Source organism: Peromyscus maniculatus, chromosome 3, assembly GCF_049852395.1.
Source record: "Peromyscus maniculatus bairdii isolate BWxNUB_F1_BW_parent chromosome 3, HU_Pman_BW_mat_3.1, whole genome shotgun sequence".
NCBI classification, from domain to species: domain Eukaryota; kingdom Metazoa; phylum Chordata; class Mammalia; order Rodentia; family Cricetidae; genus Peromyscus; species Peromyscus maniculatus.
The window spans coordinates 142,072,382-142,099,632 of NC_134854.1; the positions used below are offsets into that span (position 1 = coordinate 142,072,382).

The 27,251-nt window shown below is 39.5% G+C and overlaps 1 protein-coding gene, 1 non-coding gene and 1 pseudogene across 12 annotated transcripts in view; 1 reads left to right on the plus strand and 2 right to left on the minus strand.

Moving 5' to 3' along the window:
* Erc1 (ELKS/RAB6-interacting/CAST family member 1) overlaps positions 1 to 27,251 on the minus strand; it is a 332,548-nt gene that overhangs the window by 128,728 nt on the left and 176,569 nt on the right. For all 10 annotated transcript variants that reach the window (XR_013050122.1, XR_013050121.1, XR_013050124.1 and 7 more), the window contains one exon: positions 24,771 to 24,931. Coding sequence is in view for 6 of the 10 variants with exons in the window: in XM_076567798.1 (XP_076423913.1) it covers positions 24,771 to 24,931 (161 nt within the window). In the remaining 4 variants the exon portion in view is untranslated. The remainder of the gene's footprint in view (positions 1 to 24,770; positions 24,932 to 27,251) is intronic.
* Positions 12,500 to 12,611, minus strand: LOC121828402 (U6 spliceosomal RNA). The gene has a single exon (XR_006070882.2). It is a non-coding gene; the product is annotated as a U6 spliceosomal RNA (small nuclear RNA).
* LOC143272491 (Y-box-binding protein 1 pseudogene) lies at positions 16,636 to 21,907 on the plus strand (annotated as a pseudogene). The gene has a single exon (XR_013050118.1). The product of XR_013050118.1 is annotated as a Y-box-binding protein 1 pseudogene (transcript).

Sequence of the window (27,251 nt, forward strand, 5' to 3'; positions counted from 1 at the left end):
GAGAAACCCTGTCTCGAAAAAACCAAAAAAAGAAAAAAACCAAAAAAAAAAAAAAAAAAAAAAAGCATGTCCTCCTGTACACTATGACATGCAAGATGCAAATATACAAGCCTCGTGGGACTGTTCTTCCTCCCGGAAAATGAGAGCTGCAAGAGGACTGCTCCTCTAGGCTGCCAGGTCTAGCTCAATATTAATGTGTTAAGCAATTACCACATGGAATGGTCCCTTTAGTGCCACCTGGTCTACTTCCCAGCAGCGAGCTCCACTCCCAGGCTTGTCATGGCTCATTTAAACAGCACAGTACGCTCCCTCTACAAGCCTGCTCCGAGAGTATATGCAGTTTAAGGTATAATGAGATACGAAGGTGTTTATCATGAGGGATACTGGAACTCTGAGCCAAAGCAACGGGAGCTGGACATTATGAGCAGGCTGGGAACACCAAGAGTTTTTTTTTTTTTTTTCGTTAACGAATACTGAATAAATAAATTCTTCCACAAGACACATAAAGTTTAAGTAAAGGGAAAAGTTCCAAACAGGAGTAAGCCTCACAGAAACTTAGAGCACAAACTACCACTTCAGAAAAAAATGAGGAGTGGAAAGTCCGTCTTTCATCATTGTCTTTTTGCTGCTTTTCCACATAAAACTGTGGTTCACAGAGATACAGTTTACCTCATCCCATAAGCAGTGGCTTTTTTTTTCTTTTCTTTTCTTTTTTTTTTTTTTGGTTTTTCAAGACAGAGTTTCTCTGTGTAGTTTTGGTGCCTGTGCTGGAGACCAGGCTCAAAACTCACGGAGATCCGGCTGTCTCTGCCTCCCGAGTGCTGGGACTAAAGGCGTGCAACACCACCGCCTGGCCGCAATGGCAAAATTTTTACAACAGATATTTTCTCTAAAATGCAGGAACCAAACTCATTCAATGGGTGTTTAAGGCTTCAAAATGGAAAACTATGTGAGTAAAATAATGGGCAAGAAACATTTACACAAGGGAAATGGAGGGAAATCTACAAAGAAGATAAATTTACTTTAGCTTGGAACTTAGATTTCTGAAAGACACTGTGGACTCGCCCAACATGGAAAGCCTCCCTGTGTGCTCTGAAAGGTAAGAACGCAGTATCTGCATTGAATGGAAACACCATCAGGGAATGTACACAGCCAAGTCAGAAGTCCCAACAATGGCAAGTGCTGGGGACAGGGCACTGATGACACTGTCGGCAGAAATGGTTCACAGTGGATAAAAACTAGCCAAGGAATAGGGAGGAAGTTCAGAGTTCAAGATCAAAGAAAGATGGATCTAATGCTATTGAACAGAAAAGAAAGTCACAAATGTTGGCTCTATTTGTAAAAACAGAGAACACTAGAAAAACTTGCTGGGCGCACACTAAAGCAGCAAGGGTCCTAGGTGTCCACAGCAAAGGCTATTGGTGAAAAAGAACCAATCATGAGAAATTCCAATACATAAGAGTCACATGCAGAGTCTCATGCACAGAAATTAACATGGGAAATCCATGAATAGATATCCTGAGTCTTCATGGAGAAAAACAGGAAGCTGCCCTGAAAAAACAGGACTCCGGGAAGTAGTGCCATGGAAACATTCCCTTCACAACCAGGGGAAAGCTATCATCCTCTGTAAGGAAAAGGAAGATTCAATAGCAACAAAAGCCCTAAAGGGGTTGGGGATGTGTTATGTATGTATGTATGTATGTATGTGTATGTTTATTTCAGTGAAAGACAGCTAGCTGAACAGGTACTCTGAAATAGAAGCTTCAACAGAAAACAAGAGACATCACATTGTGTCTTAGGATTTCCATGACTGTGAAGAGATACCATGACCATGGCGACTCTTATAAAGGAAACATTGCGGTAGCTAGCTCATAGTTCAGAGGTTGAGTCCATTATCATCATGGCAGGAAGCAAGGCAGCACACAGGTGCCAGAGCAGGAACTCAGAGTCCTTATAGGAAGTGGTCTGTCTCACTGGAAGTGGCTTAAGCATATATGAAGCCTCAAAGCCCGCCTCCATAGTGACACACTTCCTCCAACAAGACCATACCTACTCCAGCAAAGCCATCACCTCCCATTAGTGCCACTCCCTTTGGGGACCATTTTCTTTCAAATCACGACATGCTGTAAAATCCAGAAGCAACAGAATCCTTTCAATTAGTATAGCAAAGTTCTTCCTAATGGAATACATTAATCAATTTCTCCAGCTACTGCTTGATATTCTCTTTCTTGCACCCAAAAAAAGCTAATGAAATAGGAGCCCTGAAAGACTCCAGATAGGAGGCACTTGCAGAGACTTTACTGGGCACCTAACCAGCATCCACACCTTTTGCCTTCCAATGCTTTTTTTATGTATCCATCTCTTCCGTGTGGTGCCTTAAAGACAGTCCATCTCTGGATTTCAGAGATTGATATAGATGGGCCAAAAGACTCCATCTCTGATGTCACTTTTAAGACTGATGAGTCTTATGTCAAAAAGGGAACCCTCCCTCCCCTCCCCATGACTTGGCCATGTGGCTCAGTCTGCCCTAAGACATACTGAGTAGAAGAGGTTAGGAGGCAGGAGAGAAGGGCATCTATGGAAGAATTTCTGACATTCAAGAAAGCAACAAGAAGAATGAAACTCAAAATAGAGTCTAATGTCCCTATGTATACCTGGCCAGTGGGTTGTATTTATGATTCCTTTGCTTTCATTTAACGGTTTTCATTTTTCCTCATCACAAAGTAAAACTATTGTGAAATAGCAATGAATCTTTCTTCCCCATTCCCATTAAATCCTAGATAATACATACACTAAAAACAAAAGGTTTGGAAATCATAATTCCCAGGGGGGGGGAACTCAGCTAGATGTGGTTATGCATAAATGTACTCTGAACACCAGAGAGGCTGAAGCAGCAGGATCCTAGGTTTGAGAGCAGCCTGGAATACATGGTGAGACTGTCTAAAAACCTCCCACTCAAATACACCAGTCACACCCAATACCAAACTTAATATAGAGAAAATAGAATTGTTAAAAAACAGAAAGCACTACCTTGCAAGTATGAAGACCTAAGTTTGAGTCTCTATAATAACTACACACACACACACACACACACACACAAACATACACACACACACACACACACACACAAGCACACTAGCACACACGGCAAGGTGGTACTGGGAAAGCAGACAAAGGAGGATCCCTGGGACAGCTGAACAGATAGTCATTTGGTAAGTCTCAGGCCAATGAGAGACTGTCTCTAAAAACAAGGCAGATAGTCCCTGATAAGTGATACCTGTTTTCTGATCTGCATGCAATTGTACACACACATATCCTCCCACCATGCTTCTACACATGTACACACACACACACACACACACACACACACACCAGTAAATAGTATGTAGTTGTCTATTATATATGAAGATATTCAAATAGCTTGGAAAAAACAAGAATAAAGAAAATAAAGAGACAATAAGAAGAGAAATCATAATATATGAATCAATGGAGGAAAAAACACACAGCCAACAAACTCCAAATCTGCCTCCTTGGAATGAAACAAAGTTGGAAAATCTCTGATAACACTGAATAATGAGAAAAAGATAATAATCACAAGGTACAGGACTGAAAACAGTAAGAAAGGCACAATTTAAGCATTTAGGGAGGTAGATGGCTCATAGGAAGGGTCAGGGCACTTGTTGCCAAGCCTGACGACCTGAGTTCAATCTTTGGAACAGAAATGACCCCCATGAGTTATCCTCTGACCTCCACAAACATACTATGGCACATATACACATGTGAGTACATACACAAACATACGTACACACAGACACAGTAAATGTAATAAAAGCAAACAAGTCAGAAGAGGAATCATAACCATAAAAATAAATGGTAACTAGTAATCATTGTAACAGCATTAGGGCTGGAGTGGTGGAAAGAACTGGGAAGCCCAATGCCTGTGAGGACAAGGGATGAGGACTGGTCATTCAGAGCCTGCCAGGAAGAGCATGGCAGGAAAACCAACAAGAAAAACAAACAAGAACACTGCTCTATGTGGCAAGGGAGAAATAAAATTTGATTGTAGTATTCTATCAAAAGCTCGGAGTTACCTTTTTATAGTAATGTGTGTGACTTTTACAAACAAAATTAATAACGTGCAATGTGGCATACAAAAGGACATTAGGCATTTGTACTGGTGGCTTTGTTTTGTTTTGAGACATCTGTCTCTAGCCTAAGTTGATCTCAAACTCACTAAGTGGCCTTGACCTTCTGATGTACTTGCCTTCACCTCTTGTGTGTTGGATATTACAGAGGTGTGTGTGTGTGTGTGTGTGTGTGTGTGTGTGTGTGTGTGTGTGTGTGTGTGTTTGAGGGGTCATAGGCATGCATTGCCACAAACTTTAAAAAAAATGTGTTACTGAGATCAATTCCAAGGCTTTATGCATACTGAACAAACACTCTACCAATTGAGCAACATTCTCATTTTCTCACATCAAGTTTCTAAACAGACTTTCTACACACTGTAGTAACATATTTAGAAAATTTAAAAGAAAAAAAAACTGTCATAAATGAGGTTATTTAGGAATAAACCTAGCAGATATTTAAGAATGTTGCTGAGCAAAATACTCGAGGTGTTAATTAAAGTCACTGTGGTGGTTAATACTACCAATGTGGCAGGAACTAGTATCAGCTGGGTGATACAGATCTGTAAAATTCGAGATTGAGCTCACTGGTGGGAAGGCTCACCCCAAACATGGGCAGCACCACTGCATGGGCTGGGACCCTGGGCTGAACACAGAGCAGAAAGGGAGTGAAGCCCCAGCACTCATCTCTTCCTGCTCCCTGACAGTGGATGTAGTGTGACCAGCTGTTCACGCTCCTGCCACCACGGCTTCCCTAACACAACCTTCACTGTGGGCAACAGGAAAGTACCAAATAGAGTCAGAAAGGAAACTTTACTAAACAGAGGCAGTTGATGCTAAGACTTGATGCTATAAAAGTCCACATTTTCCCTAAATTAGTCTGTAAAATCAATGCAAATAACTATTAAAATCTCCTGAGGGCTTCTTCAAAGAACTATTCAGTATCATAAAAAAGTGTAAAGGATCCAGATGGCTCTGGCAAAGGACACTGAAGAGAGGTTCACTCTGCTAACACGCTGGAACGTACAACAGTAAAGACAGCAGCAATGAACTATCACAATCACTAACAGGTGAATGGAAAGCTGTACTGAGATGCCAAATTGGCTCGGACACACAGGGAACCTTATACTTTAGGGTAGTAGTAAGACTGGCTTTCCATAAGGAAAACTAAACTAAGTAACTTTCCCTATGCCAAGTATCTCCAATATATTTTTTAAATTTGAATATCAACTGAAACATACAAGTAATTTTATTAAAATACAAGCCCAACACAAACAAACATATATAGGAAGTTCTATTGAATAGTATCATTTCTTCCAAGATGATTTATTGAAAGCTATTCTTCACTCACCATAGCTCTAAGTTTATATTCAGCTACAAAACTTGGTGATTTGCTGTAAAATATGATCACTCTTCACAAGACACTGGGTGCCTGCAAGTGTGTGAGTTTTTCAAAAGAAGGGAAACTAGTATCGCAATGAATACTTTACCCACAATCCTCAGCAGAATTTTGGAGCATGCAGCAAGTCCAAAAACAATGGGCTGGAGATGGAGAGATATTTCAGCAGTTAAGAGCACCTGCTGCTTTTGCAGTAGACCAAGGTTTGTTTCCCAGAACCCACCTACTATCTTATTCTAGTTCCAGGGGGATATGATGCCCTCTTCTGGCCCCTGAGGGCACTGCATGAATGTGACATGCATAACATATGTAGGCAAAACACTCATACACAAAAAATAATAATTTTTTTAAAGTAGTCAATAAGATTTGATGTGAGTCATGAGAATAAAGAAGGTGGGAGGACTTTAAAAGGCAAAATTATGGGAAATACTCCTAAATATAACAGCTTAAACAAACAACAAAAAAAACCAAAAAAGGGAAAAATAAGATAACTTGGAATAGGCTGTTTTGAGGAGTAGAGATAAAAAGTACAAAAAAAAAAAAAAAAGTCAGAAATGTATCTAGGAACAAAATTCTGGAGGACCGACTAAAACATGGAACTTCTGGAGGTTCCCAAACATACTTGTAAAATAATTAGATTAAGATTCTCAAGAAAAGTGGGAAATGTAATTCCTGAGTAACTTGTTAGAAAACATGTTCCAAACCACTTGTGTTCCACAAAACTGTCTGAGTAGCACTTTTACTCAGTTCAGTAATCAGACCTGTACTGATTATTCTCAAAAATGAAAAGAGAAAATAAATGTAAATTAAGTGAGACTTGAGTACAGTTCATGCTGTAGTAGAGGAAGCCATGATATGAGTGTTTCTTGCTGGGTGTGGTGGTGCATGCGTTCAATGCTAACATTCAGCTATCCGTGAGTTCAGGCCAGCCAGGGCTACACACTGAAACCCAGAAAAAAGTGAGAAGGAAAAGGGGGAGGAGAGGCTGAGAAGAGAAATGGGGGGGTGGGGGGGAGAGGAAGGACAGAGGGTTTCTAGTATCTGTCTTTTACTAAAATAATACCTATATCTGAATCAATGCTATTTCTCCAAGAGAACTATCTTGTTCTCATTAACAAGTTTAAACCTGAATTCCAGGTGTCAGCATTAAATAAAAAGCAATCTGAAATTTTTTTTAAATTTTATAATTTAATTTAATTTTACATATCAGCCACGGATTCCCCTGTCCTCCCTCCTCCCACCCCCGCCCTTCCCCCAATCCACACCCCACTCCCATCTCCTCCAGGGCAAGGACTCCCCTGGGGATTCAGCTCAGCCTGGTAGATTCAGTGGAGGCAGGTCCAGTTCCCTCCTCCTTTCACCCAGGCTGAGCAAAGTGTCCCAGCATAGGCCCCAGGCTCCAAAAAGCCAGCAGATGCACTAAGGACAGGTCCCAGCTCCACTGTCTGGGGGCCCCCTAAACAGTTCAAGCTAATTGATTGTCTCACTTTTCCAGAGGGCCTGATCCAGTTCCATGGGGGCTCCTCAGCTATTGATTCATAGTTCATGTGTTTCCACTAGTTTGGTTTGTCCCTGTGCTTTTTCCAATTATGGTCTCAACATCTCTCGCTCGTACAATTCCTCCTATTTCTCGCCGGTTTACACATTTGAAATATGAGCCACAAATGGCAATTATATAAAGAACATAAGCAAGTCAGGCAAGGGAGAGGGGCAGGGTAGATGTGTAGCAAAGGTAAGGGGCACAATAAGGACAATATTAAGCAAGAGACACCACATCCCGGGAAGAGACCAGGAGAAGCGAGGTAATTCTTGCTGGTTCTCTGCAGACCTATACATTGCTACCTGTAAAACTGAGGCTACATTTAAAGGTCAAGAGTGTTTGTTGTTACTGCTAACTACTAACCACCAGGCTCTCAACGATAACAGTATTTCTAGCCAGAAAAACTCCCGTATGTTCATAAAATAAAAGTAACATAAATTTACTCTTTCTTTTCAAAACTGCTCTAGGATGCTGTGGTCGTGTGCATTTCCTAGTTGGCTTGTCAGAATCCACAGAAGCCCACTGTGGTTTTTTTTAGTAGGAATATGTTGCAAAATATAAATTGGGAGGATAAAAGGTGTCTGAAGATTTGGCTGATTCACCTTGGGCTACATACTCCCATTTAATCAGATATTCTTTAAAAATAAATAAATAAATAAATAAATAAATAAATAAATAAATACTTTGAAAATTTCATACCTGAACACTGAATAAAACTATTAAATTTATTATATGCCATGGTAACATACTGCATATTTTGAAATGCTTCGTATGTTTTTTGGTGTACTGCAAGTATTTGGACACACACACAGCTGCCTTTTCCCTTTGTTTTCACACCTGCCATATTTTATCTACTATCATTAGCATAACTGTACAAATGGGATTCTCCCTACATATCTGAATCCTCTGTGAGATTTTGCATGTGGCTTCTTTACTCCATCTAGTTTGCTATGCGGAGTCTTTGGATGTAATTCCAGTGGTCAATTCTTGCTTATGATTCCTATACTTTTGGAGTCTTATGGAGGAAATCTTTGCATATGTGAGTAACCTGAAGTGTTTTGCTTTAGAATTTTCAAATAATTTTTAGGTCTTACATAGTCACAACCTTTTTAAAAGAATCAGATAAGGGTCTAGTTTCAACTTCCTACAGATAAGGATATCAGATAAGATATCCAGTTTCTCCAATGTTGTTATTGAAGAAAATGTCCTTTATCCAATGTATACTTTTCTTGTTTTAAAATTAGTTCCATGAGAATTTCGTACAATGTGTTTTGATCATATTCACCACCTCCTGCTGTGGAATAATCCTTCTGTACACTGTGAAGATGTATTGCAATTACTGTCAATAGAGAGCTGATTGGCTCATGGCTAGGGGGGATTTTGAGGGCAGAAATAATACTGGGGAGAAGAAGGGTGGAGTCTGAGGAGACACCACGAGGTGCAGAGTGAGCACGATGGGAAATATATACCGAGCATTTATAATTAATAATAAGTCTCTGTGATTATTTGGGAACTGGGTGGTGAGACAGAAAACTCCACCTACAATTGGCGCCCAAACGTTGGACACCTACATCCACATAAGACCTGAGATGCTTAAAAAAAGTTCCAAACACACACAAAAAAATAAAGCCAAGCATGGCTTCTTAGTCTCACAATCTCATGGTGGCCACAGTACAGAGACTTGTCTCCTGGCAGCTACCAGCGGGATGCAGCCCATTGACAACCGCCAAGCGCTAGCACCATTCACTGAGCTGAGCAGTGCCAGTGGCTGACATAACAACTTAAGTTTTATCTCATGCAATCAAAAAACAATATAGATGCTCAGTAAACACAGATCCAGGTGGAAAAAAAACTCTAAATGGGTTACAGTGTGTTTAAAATATACATAGGCTTGGAAGAGAGTCATATCAACAGTCATAGATTAAGAAATAGTTTAAAAATAATGAAGTAAAGCCCTTAAAAAAAGAAAAAGTAATAAAAAAAAAAATAAGCTATGTAAAAATGGGAAATGAAAGTCTGGATCCTGTATGTTATTGTATTGTCTTTAGATTTTCTGATTGTTAATGAAGGAATGGCAGCTGCTATAACACACTGGATTATGAAAACTGCTGGATTAAATCAACCTATATATTTTTTAAAATGTCTTGACTTCAAAATGGAAACTAGTTATGCTTTTATTTCCACAGGAAATGAGAGGCTATGGATTCATTTCAGGTTGATATAGATTAGGTTTGATTAGGGAAGACACCCTGAAAATCCTACCTATAGACATAAAGAAATAAACCTAGAAAAACTACAAAACATGTAACATATATTTTCCCTGCTCAAACATAAAAAAAAAGAAACATCTTTGGCTAATTTCTGTATAACACATAGTCTATACTTTCATTAATACAAAAATATATGTTAACTTTAAAATTTTATGTATTATCAGAACAAGGAGACCAAACACCAATGAAAATGGATGGCCCAGGTGATCCAGCATCTCAAAATACTTCTGTTACAGTCTCCTCAAAATTCTGCATCCAAAACAGCTTTAAGGCTGCTGGCTGAGATGGTCCAACTTCACAAACTATTCCATTCAAGACTTAAGGATTATCCTGATTTTCTCAAGGTTCCCCCAAAGATACCAGTACCTACAAACAACAGGAAGTAGTCTAGAGAATGATGCCCACATTCCCAAGAGATGGGGTATAGGTAGGTTTGGTTAATCAGTGGATTATAAATGTTTGTCATTGTTTTGGGGGTGGTTACAAGGTGTTATTGATCATAGTCAAAAAAAAAAAGTTAAACAAAAGTTAAATTCAAAGATCTCTTTCTAAAGGAAAAAAGGGATATGATATTAGAATGATAGGGAAAAAGGGTAGATTATTGAATTTATTTTAATCCAAAAAACAACTATTAATCTCAAAATATTTTACAGTGGTACATTTTGGTTTATTGATACAAATTTAAAGTTGATTTTATCATACTGCATGTATGTTTCTACTCTTGTTTGGGTATTGTGTTTATGGAGCTCATTTAAAAATATAATGTATAATTAAAAATACAGATTAATAGTCATTTATAATAATCAAACTTACAGTCATATTAGGCATGTTTTCAATGTTAAACAGATCTATTTAGATACATTTCAAAGACTTATAGAATATGTCATTTAATATGTTTTATAACCTAAGGCTTTTCATAACAGTGAGACACGTCTGCTCCTAGCAGAACCAATTTACTTCAAAAGAAGATGATGGGCATCGAAGAAATTCCATATGGAGTTTACTTTCTTTATGGCAAAAGCTAGCCATTTGGGCAAAGAAACTGCCCTTGCCTTAATTGCTGACAGTATACTGTCCAAACTGGACCAGCAGGATGCAAAAGAAAGTGACTACCAAACTTTGCCAAGACAAGGTAGGACAGTCCTTCAAAATTCCCTGCTTTTCAAAAATGTCAGTCAGATATACGAGGCCTGTAGGCCAAAGTTGAATACCCCAACATTACAGAAGAATTTTGGGTGCCTGTCCAGGCAGCCAGATGTCCCTGTTGTTAGGTAACATTACACCCTTTTGGAGTCTTTGAAGGAGATAAAGACTTAATAATTAGACTTAAAGTTCTCTTTAGTTATGATAAAAGGTAAATTAGATTAAACTCACAAAGATAAGTGATAGAATATTTTCTCTAATTTTGCTAAATACAAATGAACTGGATATTGTAACTAATTCTTACTTGATAACTGTTTTTATTATGTTAAAGTTAAAGCCTTCCTTTTTAATTAGACACAAAGGGGGAAATGCTGTGAAATAATCCTCCTGTACACTGTGAAGGTGTGTTATAATCACTGTTAATAAAAAGCTGATTGTTCCATGGCTGGGGAGGATTTACGGGACAGAGAAAATGCTTGGGAAAAGAAGGGCAGAGTCAGAGGAGATGCCATGAGATGCACAACAAGCAAGAACAGAAGTATGTACATGAGGTAAACAAGCCTGAGCTATCTGCTAAGCATTTGCAATTAATAATAAATCTCTGTGTGATTATTTGGAAACTGGATGGTGGGACAGAAAACTCTGCTTACAATATCCCTTGCCCCTTCCCTACAAGTCCAACTTTCTGTCCTTTTCTTGTTTTAAAAAAAATGAAGTACAGTTGGTACTGTCCTTATATTCTTGGATAAGTGGCCTTCTACTGGAGCATGGTGAGTCCACCATGTGCCATATCTTTAATGAAAACTGTGTGCAGGAGACAGCATCTCACTGTGTAGCCTTGGCTGGTCTTGAACTCAGAGATATAGCTCTGCTTCTGATGCCCAAATGCTGGGATTAAAGGCATGCACCACCACGCCCAACTTCCAATATGTATTTTTAACATCTCTATTAACAATTGGGTCCTGAAGATACTCCGATTTGAATGCATTTAATGTTTCACTGCTTCACATCTTGTTTTATCCCAAATAGTATACCCATTGTATGAGAATGGTTAGAGAATTATACCTGCAGTACTGCTTCTTGCTTACATTTCTTTAAGTGTTTATGGTTTTTGGTGCTACCATATGAATCTTAGGATTTTTTTTTCTAGTTCTGCAAAGAGTTTCTCTTGGTATTAAAATGACCCACTGTTACAGTGAAGGTTAAATATCCTTTATGTGTAAGACTGTTTCTTATAAAATTGGATACTTCAACAGTTGGGGGCATAAACTTATAAACAAATGTCCCCTTGATCAATGTGGTAGTCTGAATGTAATTGGCCCCAATAATCTCATAGGGAGTGGCACTATTAAGAGGTGTGTGGCTTTGTTCAAGTGGGTATGGCCTGATTGGAGGAAGTATGTTACTGTGGGGGGCAAGCTTTGAAGTTTCCTATGCTCAAGATACCTCCCTGTGTCTCAGCCCACTTTCTGTTGCCTTCTGATCAAAATGTAGCCAGCATCATGTCTGCCTGCACTCTGCCATGCTTCCTGCCATAATGATAATGGACTGAACGTCTGAAACTGTAAGCGAGACACACCAATCAAATGTTCTCCTTTTAAGAGTTGCCATGGTCATGGTGTCTCTTCACAGCAATAGAAATCCTACCAAAGACTATCAATATGCAGTAGTTTTTACCAACAAACATGTCTACCCATGCTTGTTCTTGGATTCTGCTTACTTTCATCCTTCCATTCTGTTTATGTCTTCAAAGGAGAAGTGAATTTCCTACAGGCAGCATTTTGTTGGATCATGCTATTAGCTAAGCAAGTCTGTGTTTTCAGTAAAGAATGAAGATTATTTACATTCAGGGTTACTGGTGAACGCTATGGCCTTTCCTTCTATTTATTTTCTTCAGACAGTTCTGAATAATTTGTTCATTTCTTCCTTTTTTACCGTGTTAACTTAATGGCTTATTGTATTGGTAATTTTTCCCCCTACTTTTCATTGACATATCTATTAGTGGAATTTATTCATACTTTTATTTTTAATGGAATGTTTTGCGAGTCTGTATTTTATCCTTGTGCAAGGGTCATACTAATTTTCTCTGTATTGTTCCAGTTTTAGCAAACACACATGCTCCTTTAAAAACTTGTCTTTGTGCACACGTCAGCAGGTCAGATGACAACTTTAACCAAATGAGTTCCAGGGGCTGAATTCAAGTTGTCAGACTTAGCAGCAAGCACTTTTACCTATGATTTGAAAGTCACAGTCTGAGAGTTTAATACTGCCTGCTTGTTTGCTGTAAGATGGTGTGGACGCTTGGTATTTAACATTCTGTGGAAAATGAACCCACTAATGCGCAGTGCACTTTAAGTGCTGCCTATATAAATAACACTAAGGTGGTGGTGGTGGTGGTGGGGGAGCCCAAGCATGTTCTAAATACATTTGCAGTTACTCTATAGTTTTGTACTTTTCAGTTGTGTGTCGACAGTATCTATAAAATCCTAATTGTAGTGGGTAGCCATTTCAGCTTTGATCTGGAAGTTTCAACCCCCATTGAGGCTTTGGCAACTGTCATGCCTACAAGGCGGGGCCAAGGGAGGCGCCGAGAGATCCGAGATCTAGATGGGCCAGCACTCTCTCTGTTCCTGGACCCTTGATGGTTGGGTGGAGGTTGACTGAGCAGAGCTCCAGAGAACACTGCTGGACTGCGATATACCTTCCCCAGACCCCGCGACCTACCTATCCCTTCATTTGTAAGTTATCCACTAAATAAATCTTCCTTTTAACTACGTGGAGTAGCCTTAATAATTTCACCAATACCTAATTGTTTAATAAGCTCATATTTAATATGGGTAGTGACTTATTTAATTCCAACTAGATACTATTCTCTGAATGACTACAATTACCTTTAAAATTTCATGTTATGAATCTAAATGGTAAGCTAAAAAACTTTCCTAGGGAGGTTGCAGAAGGTTGAGAAAAAAATAAAGGGCTGTTAAATATAGACCCAAAAGTTGAATCAACAAGAAGAAAGAAGCAGTGGCCAGCATAGAGCAAACAGCTGACTGATGGAGGATGCTATGTACTGCACAGCTCTAGATCCACCAGCTGATTGATGGAGGACACTATCTACAGCACAGCTCTAAATTATCCAGTTGACCCATGGAGGACACTACCTACTGCGCAGCTCTAGATTAACCAACCAGCTGACTGATGGAGGATGCTATACACTACACAGTTCTAGATTAACCAGCTGACCGATGGAGGATGCTATGTACTGCACAGCTCTAGATCCACCAGCTGACTGATGGAGGATGCTATGTACTGCACAGCTCTAGATCCACCAGCTGACTGATGGAGGATGCTATGTACTGCACAGCTCTAGATCCACCAGCTGACTGATGGAGGATGCTATGTACTGCACAGCTCTAGATCCAGCAGCTGACTGATGGAGGATGCTATGTACTGCACAGCTCTAGATCCACCAACTGACTGATGGAGGATGCCATCTATTGCACAGCTCTAGATTCCCAAATAACTACTCAGTTCTTTTATCCTTTCCATGCACAAATCAATTCTCAGAAGGATTAAAATAATAGCTTGATAAACATATCTATCAAGAATGAAAAGGGGCTGGCATTGTGAAATATTAGTTTAGTATGTGTTACATTTGTTTATGTTGTGGAATATTTGTTTAATGATGCAAAGATGTGTTGCATTCTTTTATGTTGCATTTGTTTAACTCTGTAAAGCTGTGTTACTTTGCCTGCCTAAAACACCTAATTGGTATAACAAAGAGTTGAACAGCCAATAACTAGGCAGGAGAGGGATGGGTGGGGCTGCCAGGCAGAGAAATCTAGGGAAGAGAGGAGTGAGGAGCAAAAAAAAAGGAGAGGAGGACAACAGGGGGCAGCCACACAGGCAGCCACAAAGTAAGAAGGAAAGACAGATACATAGACAAGAGAAAGGTAAAAGCCCAGAGGCAAATGGTAGACAGAATAATTTAAGAAAAGGTGGCTAGAAACAAGTCAAGCTAAGGCTGGGCATTCGTAAGTAAAAATAAGTCTCCATGTATTTATTTGGGAGCTGGGTGGCAGACCCCAAAAGAGTTTAAAAAAAAAATCAAACCAACTACAGGCTGGAGAGATGGTTTAGCAGTTAAAAGTATTTGCTGCTTTTCCAGAGGATCTGAGTTTGGGTCTCAGCACCCACATGAGGCAGCTCATAACACCTCTAACTCCAGACCTAAAAATTCTGAAGCTCTGGATCTGCAGACCTACCCACATGTGACATATACTCAAATAACAAGAAAATAAACATAAATCCTTTTTTTAAAAAAAAATGAAAGGGTTTTCTGAGCTTTGTTTGACTACTAAGAGAGAGGGGGATGCTAAATGAATTCAGAGTAGAGACTACACCAGCTTTTTAGAATCTCCATGACTTAACTTAGAATTAAAATTACTATAGTCGTTACTCTTAGTACTTTATTATTTTGAGCCGCCTCCTTTCATTCTTTTTTCTTTCTTGGGGAAAAGAGGCCAAAATAAAAGGGTAATGAAAAATAGTAGTTAACAAAACCACAGCATAAGAAGGAAAAGAAGACCATTGTGGGATTTGCAAATAAAAACTGTTCCTTCTCTTTAGGTTTGCTTAACCAGCTCAAATGTTCCTAATGAAGAACTGGCAGGCCACCAACTGCAGTTTTACATCTCCCCAATTCATGGCTGCCACTTATCTGTAACAGATGCTCCAAAGTTATAATCATAAATGCTAGAGATGGAAAAGAATATTAGGTCATTTTTCTTGGTTTGATGAGGCCAGGATTGTTCCATAAAACTGGACAATTCCAGTGCTTTACTGAAGAATTTTACGTATAAGTGGGTCACTGCTGTCTTCTTGAGAAAGACGGTTTTTCACGCTGGGTACAGAATTACACAAAAGCGTGGCCAGGCCCTTTTCTCAGGGCAGTGCCCTCTATTTCTTTGACACTTCATGCCCTCTAGTTATACTGAGAAAGCTTTTTTGTTTGCTCAATTATTAATAATTTAATAGATTAAAAGAATTTTGTTTTTCCTATGAATTATCACCAAGAAAAAATTTAAAAAGTTTACTATTAACTGCTTACTATACAAGAAGCTGTTCTCAAGTCTATGTAAGCAATCCATTGATCATTTCCTATGAAAGGCTATCACTTTAAAAATGAGAACTTGCTGCCTAAAGAGGCTAAATAACTTGAAGTCACAGAGTTAATGAGTGCCAGAGCCAGAGCTCACATCCAGGCTCTCTCTGTTACTGCTTAGATATGCTCCTACTAGTCATTAAGTGCAAAGAAACACATATCATAAACCTCACATAAATTAACAGCAACAAAGAACATTCTTAGCAAATTCTCAGAAAAGATGCACTACAGCCAGGATGGTTTGTACTGACCCAACATGTAAAGAATAGGAGTCCAGACAGAAAAAGGAAAGGCTCTGACTGTGTGACAGCTGATCTTGGCTGTCAACTTGACTACAGCTGGAATCAACTAAAACCCAAGTAGCTGGGCATACCTGTGAAGGATTTTCCTTGATTAGATCATTTCAGGTGGGAAGACTTGCCTTAAGTCTAGATCTTTTGAGGTTGTAAAACACCCTACTCTGCCACCCCACCCCACCCCTTAATCTGGACCATTTGAGGTACGAGAGAACCACCCTAAATCTGGGCCATACCTTCTGGGGCAGCCTACATAAAGGGCATTAAAGAAGCGGCTTTTTGCTTTTTGGCTCCTTGACCTCTCTCTCCCTCTCACTGGCTCATCTATCCTGCAACTGAGCTACTTCTTTGCTGGTATTAGAACCAAATTCCTTGGTGTTCCAGTGTATACCGAAGTCAGCGGACATATATAGCCTCATGAACTGAACAATTATCAGATTCCTCGACTTTCTGTTGGGAAACAGTTACTGTTGGACAAGCTGGCCACCGGCTTGAAAGCCACTCTAATAAATACCCCATAACAGCAACTGAAAGTTTACTGTCATCTACACTGTTTTGTGTACAATTCAACCTTGATTAACTGCAGTTTTTAATAGAGAATTTCCAAATCATTGTATTTCTTTGCTAAACTTTAGAAATCCCCTTTTTTATTCTTTTTTTTCTTTTTCCTTTTTTTTTTTTTTTTTTTTTTTTGAGACAGGGTTTCTTTGTATAGCCCTAGCAGACCAGGCTGGTCTCACGCTCAGAACTTAAGAGATCTGTCTACCACTGTCTTCTAAGTTCTAGGATTAAAGGCATGAACCAATATGCACATCCTACCCCTGGCTAGAAATCTACATTTTATAAAATACTTAAGTGTTTCATATTATGCTGTAGACGAAAACAATACTAACAACTGGTGCTTTGTACTATTGGGAGAAGCACACGGGCTGATCTACAGTCCCTTGGAGAGAGACCTGTTAAGAACCACCATTTTCTTTACAGGCGCTCTAGATGGAGGTTAGGCATAGAAAAATCAGATGCTTAGTAGGAGAGCACTAGACAAGCTCCTTACTGCGGTGTGAAGACAGAAGATTGTCACAGGAGAACTGTTTGCACTGCCATCCCACAGCTGTGCCAATTAAAGCCACCTTGAATCAAGGAGGGAGGTAGTGATGGGCTGAGCGGGGATTAGTCAGAGTTGTTGGGAAAACTGAGGAAGTCAAATCAAGAGTGACAGGAAGCGGGGGTGGGGGGGGGTGGCGCGGGTTTCCAGGGCTTTGGGATGGGAAAACGTGAATAAGGTTAAGTGATTGCCCCTCCACTGTTCCTTGGATTTATCAGGTTTCTTTCTCAATTTCTAGCTCCCAAGTTTTTATTAACACTAGAACAATTTAGGTTAAGGCTTTATCTGGTACCCAACACATGGCCTTAGATCACAACTAGGTGTCGAAGCAGCCACAACTGCACCAGCCCACAGCCACCCACTGCCAGCTGGCTCTGTCCTTCAGACTGTGCAGTGCACTGCCATAGCCTGCTCCCTCATCCCCACTGTCCCATGAGCTGGTATCTTCTGTTTGGATGTGACCCTCCAGTGGCAGGTAGCTTGGTCTCCTCCCACAATGCTTTCCAGCCTAGCAGGTTTCTCCTAGGGCTCACCTCCCTCCCCTCCAGCACTGCCAAAATGGCCCCAAGCCCATGTGAGCAATTAGCATGGCTTTGGGCACCCTGCCAAGCCCACCTTCCCTATGGGCACAGCTGAACATCTTCACTGCAGCTGATTAGCCCCCCACCACACCATCACAGTTCTGGCTACACCATCCTGGTGAGACACCTGGGAATTCTTCAAGGGGAAATTTAGGGTTTTTGTTTTTTTGTTTGTTTTTTAAATAAAAAAAGTGGGGTGGGCGGGAATCTTTCCCATGTTAAGAATAGAAAATATCACAATGCAGGGAGTTAAGACCCTGTTTAGTGCTACTATGGATGGCTTGCAAATGCAAAATATGAATGAAGAGATAAATCACTTAGCTGAGATTGACAAAATACCAAGTTTAATTATTATCAGTTTGGTAATTCATATTTTATCCCTAAGAAATGGTTTGATAATGGTGCCAAATACGAAAATTTGACAGATGAGATACAAACCTTAGAAAGACTATTAATGAGATGCAAGTTTTAGAAAGACTGACTACTGATAAAATACAAGCCTTAAAAAGGCTTGCTAATGAAAATAATTAAACTTTGATAAGATACATGCCTTGGAAAGAAGTACTTATGAAAATAAGAAAAATATTCAGACACAGACATAGGAATTTAGAGCAGAACTTACCACACTATTATATTAAGAAATTGAAGTGGAGCAGCCCACACTAATTAGAATACCAACTTTAGTTTATCCAGTTACCATGACCACCAGATGACAGACAACCCCAAGACTATGCAGAAGCTCACTGGAATCCTATAGAAGTTTTAGATTTAAAGAAGCAGTCGTGTTATATGGTATGCATTCATCTATGTGAAGCAGATGTTAAATTCATGGGTACCTTGAACAGAAGTCCCAAAAGACTGGGGAGATTTAGCTACAGAAATATTGGAAGATGGCCCTCATTTACAATGGTAATAGAACAACAAGACAGAGCTAGAAGTACAAAAATTCCCCAAGACCAGCTCCTCGGAGGCCATTATGCTGATTTGCAAAGACAGTCTAGATTTGATGATCACACCTTGGTGCTATGCCAAACAGCAACTCTGAATGCTTGGGACAGGGTTGAAAAATTATACAAGACACAAAAGAAGCCATCATTGCTTTCTTACAAAGATTGACTTCAGCTGTAAATAGAATGATAATCAGATCCAGAATTTAGACAAAAATTAATCAAGTCTTTGGCTTTTGAAAATGCTAATTCAGAATGCAAAAGACTGATTAGGCCTTTAAAGGCAAGATCCGGCACCAACAGATGAATGGATTAGAAATAGGTTGATACTGGATCTAATGCTTATGATGCTACTTTGATAGGAGAAGTAATATGTGGAAATTTTAAGAGAGATTAGCAACAAATATCCCAAAAGCAAGAGACTTCAATTTATAAAGAGAACTAATTGGATTCTTCCTTACATTGTACATGGAACAGCAATTTCTGGAGCCCCTACATTCTATACTGATGCAAATAAGCCAGGAAAAGCAGGTAATAAGTCAGGAAAAATAAGTAAACTGACTCAAAGCCCTTATGATTCAGTTCACAAATCAGAATTATATGCTATTCTTAGTGTATTATGAGATTTTCCAGAACCTCTTAATATAGCTATTGGCTCTCGATATGCAGAAAGAGTTGTTTTCGCATGTTGAAACTTATTCCAAATGATTCGGAATTAACTTTGTTATTTATTCAAATACAAGAAAAAAATCAGGAATAGAAATCATCCCTTATATATATTATCCCACATCCGATCCCATACAGGCCCTCTTGCATAAGGTAATGATGAAATTGATCAGCTACTGCTAGGAAATGTGCTAGAAGCTTCCGAATTTCATAAGAAACGCCATGTTAATAGTAAAGGTTTGAAGAAAGAGTTCTCTATTACTTGGCAATGAGCCAAGGAAATTATAAAGAACTGTCCTACTTGTTCTTTCTATAACCAAACTACACTACCTGCAGGAAGTAACCCAAAGGGTAATCTAAAAAATGCAATTTGGCAAATGGATGTGTTTTGTTTTGCAGAGTTTAGAAAATTAAAGTATGTGTACCACACTAGAGATACTTATTCAGGATTTCAATGGGCATCTACTTTGAGTTCTGAAAAGGCTGATTCTATAATTACACATTTGTCAGAATTTATGGGATCATGGGAATACCTGTACAAATTAAGACTGACAATGATCCAGCATATGTCTCTAGTAAAATGAAACAGCTTTTTGCATACTACAATTTAAGGCATATTACAAGTATACCACACAATTCTAAAGACAAGCAGTAATACAAAGATCTAATCGCACTATAAGAGACACGCTTAATAAACAAAAGGGGGTGATAAAGACCCTCAGAGATAGCTTGTACAATGTTTCTTTAAATTTTTAATGCTAAAGAGAAAAGGAGAGCTGGAGAGAAACATTGGATAATGGAAAAACTCAATTAAATCAACCTGTATACTTTAAAGATGTTTTGACCACGGAATGGAAACCAGGAGATGTGTTACATTGGGAAAGAGGTTTTGTTTTTGTTTCCACAGGAAAAGAAAAGCTATGGATACCATTAAGACTGATAAAGATTAGATTTGAAAAGGAGAAACCTCTTGATTAGGAAAGGCAATAGTTCATCAACTGCATGGCCATTCCATCTAAATTAACTTATAAGATTGACAGATGTCTTTCATTAGATAAGATATAACCTCCCAAATAAATGGGAAACCCCCCAAAGTTAGGGTTGGGGCAAGGTTTTCTTTTTGTCTTTCCAAGAGAATAAAAACATCTATCTAAAGAATCTGAAGTCCACTGAAAAAATAAGATATATAAAGAAGGACAAATCATCCAGAGAAAATGTCCCAAGAAAGGAGTAAATATGGTATAACACATTTCCAACAGGAAAAAATTTCATAAATCAAGTTCGATCGGTAGCGGAGAGCCCCACCGCCGCTGGCCTAGTCACCATCACACCCCGGGAGGAGCCGCAGCCGTGGTCTCCACCCACCCCAGTCACCACCACCGCAACATGAGCAGCCAGGAGGAGACCCAGCACCCACCTGCAGCTGCCCTCAGCGCCCCTGACACCAAGCCCGGCTCCACGGGCAGCTGCGCAGGGAGTGGCGGGGACGGAGGTTTTGGGAACAGTAAAATGGTTCAATGTAAGGAACGGATAGTTTCATCAACAGGAATGACACCAAAGAAGACGTATTTGTACACCGGACTGCCATAAAGAAGAATAACCCCAGGAAGTTCCTTCGCAGTGTGGGAGATGGAGAGACTGGAGTTTGATGTTGTTGAAGCAGAAACGGGTGCGGAGGCAGCCAATGGTACAGGCCCTGGTGGAGTTCCAGTTCAAGGCAGTCAATACATTATAGACGCTATCCATGTCGTAGGGTCCTCCACGCAATTACCAGCAAAATTACCAGAATAGTGAGAGTGGGGAAAAGAACGTGGGGTCGGGAAGCGCTCCTGAAGGCCAAGCCCAACAACGCCGGCCCTATCGCACTACTTGAGGAGACCCTATGGGCGTCGACCACAGTATTCCAACCCTCCTGTGCAAGGAGAAGTGATGGAGGGGTGCTGACAACCAGGGTGCAGGGGAGCAAGGCAGACCAGTGAGACAGAATATGTATCGGGTTACAGACCACGATTCCGCAGGGGCCCTCCTCGCCAAAGACAGCCTAGAGAGGATGGCAATGAGAGGACAAGGAAAATCAAGGAGATGAGACCCAAGGTCAGCAGCCACCTCAATGTTGGTACCGCCTCAACTTCAATTACCGATGCAGACGCCCAGAGAACCCTAAACCACAAGATGGCAAAGAGACAAAAGCAGCCGATCCACCAGCTGAGAATTGGTCCGCTCCCGAGGCTGAGCAGGGCGCGGCTGAGTAAATGCCGGCTTACCATCTCTACCATCATCCGGTTTGGTCATCCAACAAGAAGAAGTGATATGAAATTCCAGCAATAAGAAATGAACAAAGATTGGAGCTGAAGACCTGAAGTGCTTGCTTTTTGCCCGTTGAACAGATACACTAGAACTATCTGCATTATCTATGCAGCATGGGGTTTTTATTATTTTTACCTAAAGATGTCTCTTTTTGGTAATGACAAATGTGTTTTTTAAAAAAAGGTCTGGTTTTTCTCAATACACCTTTAATGGTTTTTAAATTGTTTCATATCTGGTCAAGTTGAGATTTTTAAGAACTTCATTTTTAATTTGTAATAAAAGTTTACAACTTGATTTTTTAAAAAAACAAAAAAAGTCAACAAACTGCAAGCACCTGTTAATAAAGGTCTTAAATAATAAAAAAATTCATAAATCATCCAAAATGTTTGTTTCTACTTTTCTCTACAGACATATAAGGCAAATGTCGTTTTGTAGCCCCAACTCAATTAAAATTTAAAGCTGGCTTTGAAGTTCAAGCATTACTCTCTCCTCTAAACCCAGGCGTACTTGATAAAGGAAAATTCAAGGTCTCTGTCTTATGTCAGAAGAGCTACATGGTATGAGACAGAAGAAAACCAAAAGCAAGAGACTATCTATTGCCACTAATCTCATAATCCTTTGGTTTTGATACTTTAAAACTTTTCTTAAGGTACAACTTATTATCTCAAAATTTATATGATACACACACACACATATAAACACACACATATATTTCAACCTTTTGTTGTAATATAGAGTACTAACTAATTCTGGAAATAGGCTTCATCTAGCTTCCTATATGTGATTTTGAGCTTGAGTATGAAGCAGATAACTAGGAACTAAGTTTGTATATCCTGGATGTATTTAAAAGATTGCGGGCCGGGCGGTGGTGGCGCACGCCTTTAATCCCAGCACTCGGGAGGCAGAGCCAGGCGGATCTCTGTGAGTTCGAGGCCAACCTGGGCTACCAAGTGAGCTCCAGGAAAGGCGCAAAGCTATGCAGAGAAACCCTGTCTCGAAAAACCAAAAAAAAAAAAAAAAAAAAAAAAAAAAGATTGCGGTCCTTTAACCTCTCCAAGATCTGCTGTATATGACATTTAAAATGTTTACGTTTTCTACAGTGAACTGTGACCATTCCTAACATCGATCTTTGAAGTCTCCAAAAGGATGATGGGCCCTATAACAACGATTCCACCTGGATTGTGGTAATGCCACTAAGCTGACAAACACCACTCAAAGATCTGCTTTGGATTACAAACTGCTCAGGACACTTTCAAGGTGGTTAGCTAAGATGGTCCAGCCTCATAGACTACTAGGCCAGGACTTCAGATAAGCCCCGCACTTTCCCATCACACTGAGACTGGACAACAGCTAGCTCTCCGGGGACTTGATCTTTATTTCAGTTTTTTTTTCTGGGTCCCCTAAAGATGCCATTGCACTCTCAGCAGAAAGTAAATTTAAGAACATGATGTCCATATTCCCAAGAAGTAGGATGGGTGTTTTTTGGTTCTTTGATGGATGTTTCTCATCATTTAGGGGGCTTGGTTACAAGTTGTTATTGGTCATGGTCAGGGAGGAAACTAAAAGGAAATTAGATTCAGGGATCTCATTCTGAAGAAAAAGGGGAGGATATAGAAATGATAGGATAAAAGGGTAAATTATTGAATCTACTTTCAAACTAAAAAAGCAACTATTAAAATGGTATAGATTTTTATATACTGATACAAATTTAAGGTTATATTTGTTATACTGTATATATGTTTCTACTCTTATTTAAGATATTTTGTATACTGATAAAAATTTAAGGTTATTTTTGTTATATTATATCTTTCTATTTCTTGTTTAAGGTATTGTACCTATGCAGCTCACTTAAAAATATAATGTAAAGTTCTAGTCCTTGAAAGCTATTTAGGAAAATGAAGAAATACAAGTTAGCAGTTAGTCATCAAACTTATAGTGATGTTAGGTATGTTTTCAAGGTCAAACACAGACATATTTTAATTAGATAGATGGTCTTCAAACATTTCAGAGAACTACAGAATATAGAATTTAAACATGTTTTAATAACGTATGTATAGCTTTTCACCACAGACACATCTGCTCCATGTATTCACAATGGATCACAGTTCAAAGCAACAGAAAAGAGACATTAACAGCTTAAACTGCTAGTGGTGGGAAATAACTTATTTTAGTTAAGAGAGACTGGGTATTGAAGTAAATAGAGACGATGACAGGCCAGGAATAATCACGTGAGAGAAAATAGAGCCCTATCAGAGAGGAGGGACCAGTGAGTAAGACAACAGAGGAAAGGAGCCAGAACAAATACAGACAACTCAGAGTGACATTGTGTCCGGTGTAAAGACAGCACCGAAAACGTGGTGTTCCACAGAACACTGGAGTGCGACACATGGGGTGACAACTGTTCATTGTCATTGAAACAGTCCTGCCCTGGATTTCAAGAGACACGAGAGACACATTTGATTTTAACAACAGTTCACAGAGTATACAAAGAACAACTGGAATGTATTAGCAGATACAGATTTCAATCTCAGGAACCTACATGATTTCCTCAAGAAGGAAAATGACATACAGCTTTGCTGAAAGTGACAATTTTATAAATTGCCACTAGTGTGGCAAAATATTAATTATCAAATCAATGGTAAGTCTATGGAAATTATATTATTCTACTTTTATATACATTTGGAAATGCTTACAGTGATTTCCTTAATAAAAAAAATATACTTTGTGTGTGTACGCATGTATGCCTAAGCACATGTATGAAAAGTGAGGAGACAATTTTGTGAAACTGGTTCTCCCTCTACATTTACATGGGTCCAGGGACTGAATTCAGATCATCAGGATTCACAAAGTACCTTTACAGGGGAGGCCACTTTGTGGTCCTAGAATAAGAACTTTTTAAGATGTCTAAGATTCCAGGTGGTAATAAGACAGGAGAAGCAATAGCCTCTTCCCAGCTGACCTGATCTTTGCAGATGAATTTAAATATTGCAGGGAACAATTCAAAAATATACATGTTATAACACTCTAAAATTAGGTGCAAAAGAAGAAAAAAAAAATTGGTTTGAGGTAGGATTTGTGCCATGCTTGACAAAATTGGTTCTAGAAGGGAGAAATCAGCTGGCAGTATGATCAGGCTAAGTGTAACAGGGTAATGCACAAAGATACAAGAATAAATGAGCTGAGGTATTTCAACCAAGTGGAGGCCAAAGCACAATGGTGCGGACTTACTTCATCTCCAGAACTTCCTCTAAGTGCTTCCTTCTCTCTGCCCGGAGATTGGTGAGATGTGTCTCCTTCTCTGCCAGGGACTGCTGCGTGGAGGACAGCTTAGCTTTCATGGACTCCAGCTCCTGCTTCACCTTCTCCATGGCCATCAATAGCTCTTCCACCTACGACACATACAGAAAGAAGAACACCATGGTCAAAAACAGAGAGTGCAGCTAGGCCATGGGCAACTCCTGGGCTGATAAAATGGAAGACACACATGATCATAGAAATCAAAAATTTCTAAACTGTATCTGACTATGTATATATCAAGAATAAACATGGGTGGAGATTTATCTCTGGGGTAGAGGGCTTATCCAAGACTGTCAGTTCAGGCCCCAACAAACAACAATAACAACACAAATCCATCCCATCCCATACTTTGTAGCTAAAGTTTTCTCTGGTCCTGCCCAGCTCCACAGACCCTGAAGACGCTTTAATCACTCAGAAGCTTATATTAATTAAAACTGCTCAGGCATTAGCTCAGGCCTGCCACTGACTAGCTCTTACATTTAAACTCAGCCCACTTCTGTTAATCTATATGTTGCCATGTGTTCCGTGCCTTTACCTGTGTGCCATTGCATGCTGCTCCCTGGAGGGCAGGCTGGTGTCTGCTGTCTCAGCCTTCCCCTTCCCAGAATTCTCCTTGTTTGTTTATTCCATTTATACTTACTGCCTGGCTACTGGCCAATCAGTATTTTATTTATCAACCAATCAGAGCAACACATTCACAGCATACAGAGTGATATCCACAGCACTTCCCCTTTTCTTTTTTGTTTTTTAAAAGGAAGGTTTTAACTTCATCTTCTTCATGGCAAAAATAGCCATTTGGGCAAGAAACTGTTCTTGCCCGGACTGCTTGACAAAATGTTGTATCGACTGGACATGCAGGACCCATAGGAAGATGACCACTGAACTTTGCAAGGCAAAATGGTCCTTCGGGTTCCTGCTTTGCAGAAGAAACTGTCAGACATTCTACAGGACACAGAGAAAAGTGACTGAGAGACTAAACCTATAGGCTGAAGATGGATGCCCCAACATTACAGAGGAACTTTGGATGACTGTCCAGGTAGGCAGCTGTCACTGTCATTTCCAGAGTTTTGGAAGTTGCTCTTCCTGTTTACTTAGGTAATATTGTATCCTTCTGAGGTCTTTGATGTATTTGAAGACTAGATAGTTATAATTTTCCTTGGTTATAATAAAAGATAAATTAGATATAAAACTTTAGACTCATAAATATAGGAGAGATAGAATATTTTCTATAATTTTGCCAAATGCAAATAGACTAGAAATTATAACTGTAATTCTTGCTTGATTACTGTTTTGTTATATGTAATTTTACTACATTAAAATTAACCCCTTCCTTTTTGATTAGACAGAAAAGGGGAGGTGCTGTGGGATGTTCTGTATGCTGTGAATGTATTGCTCTGGTTGGTTGATAAATAAAATGCTGAGTGGTCAGTAGCCAGGCAGGAAGTATAGGCGGGATAAACAGACAAGGAGAATTCTGAGAAGTGGAAGGCTGAGACTAGCCTGCCGTCCAGAGAGCAGCATGTAATGGCACACAGGTAAAACCACAGAAAATGTGCCAACATATTGATTAACAGAAATGGGTTAGTTTAAATATAAGAGCTAGTCAGGGACAGGCCTGAGCTAATGGCCAAACAGTTTTAATTAATATAGCTTCTGTGTGTTTACTTGGGTCTGAGTGGCTGCAGACCATGTGTGACACAGAAAAACTTTCAGTTACAATACTCTAATGTAATAAGAAATATTTAAGAGTGGGGAGGAATGGAGAGAGAATAGGCCCAGCAAGGTGGCTCGGCTGGTAAAGTACTTGTTGCATAACCCTAATGATGCCCAGGTGGCCTGAGTTCAATCCCCTGAATCCATATAAAGGTCAAAGGAGAGACCTAACTCTACAAAGTTGTCTGTCTTCTGACCTCCAAATGTGGCATGTGTGCACTCCCGTAATCACACATACACTAACCCACCACAAATAAAAAAGTAAAAAATAAAGCACAAAATAATAACAATTACTTATAGAAAGTTCTTATGAAATAAAGGACAAACTTGAGTAAAAGAGGCAGTACACAGAGTAGTTTTTATACATCTGAATTAAGTTCTATTGTTTACACCATTAAAGAGTTTTTTTTGTTTTGTTTTGTTTTTTTTTGCCAGGTGGTGGTGGTGCACACCTTTAATCCCAGTGCTCAGGAGGCAGAGCCAGGTGGATCTCTGTGAGTTCGCAGCCAGCCAGTTCTACAGAGTGAGTCCCAGAATTGGCACCAAAAGTACACAGAGAAACCCTGCCTTAAAAAACAAACAAACAAACAAACAAACAAACAAGCAAATAAATAAATAAGAGAGAGTTCTTCTTTTGTAAATCAAAAAATATATGATCAGATAAAAGAGGCACAATGCTTTAAAAAGATCTGGGCAAGG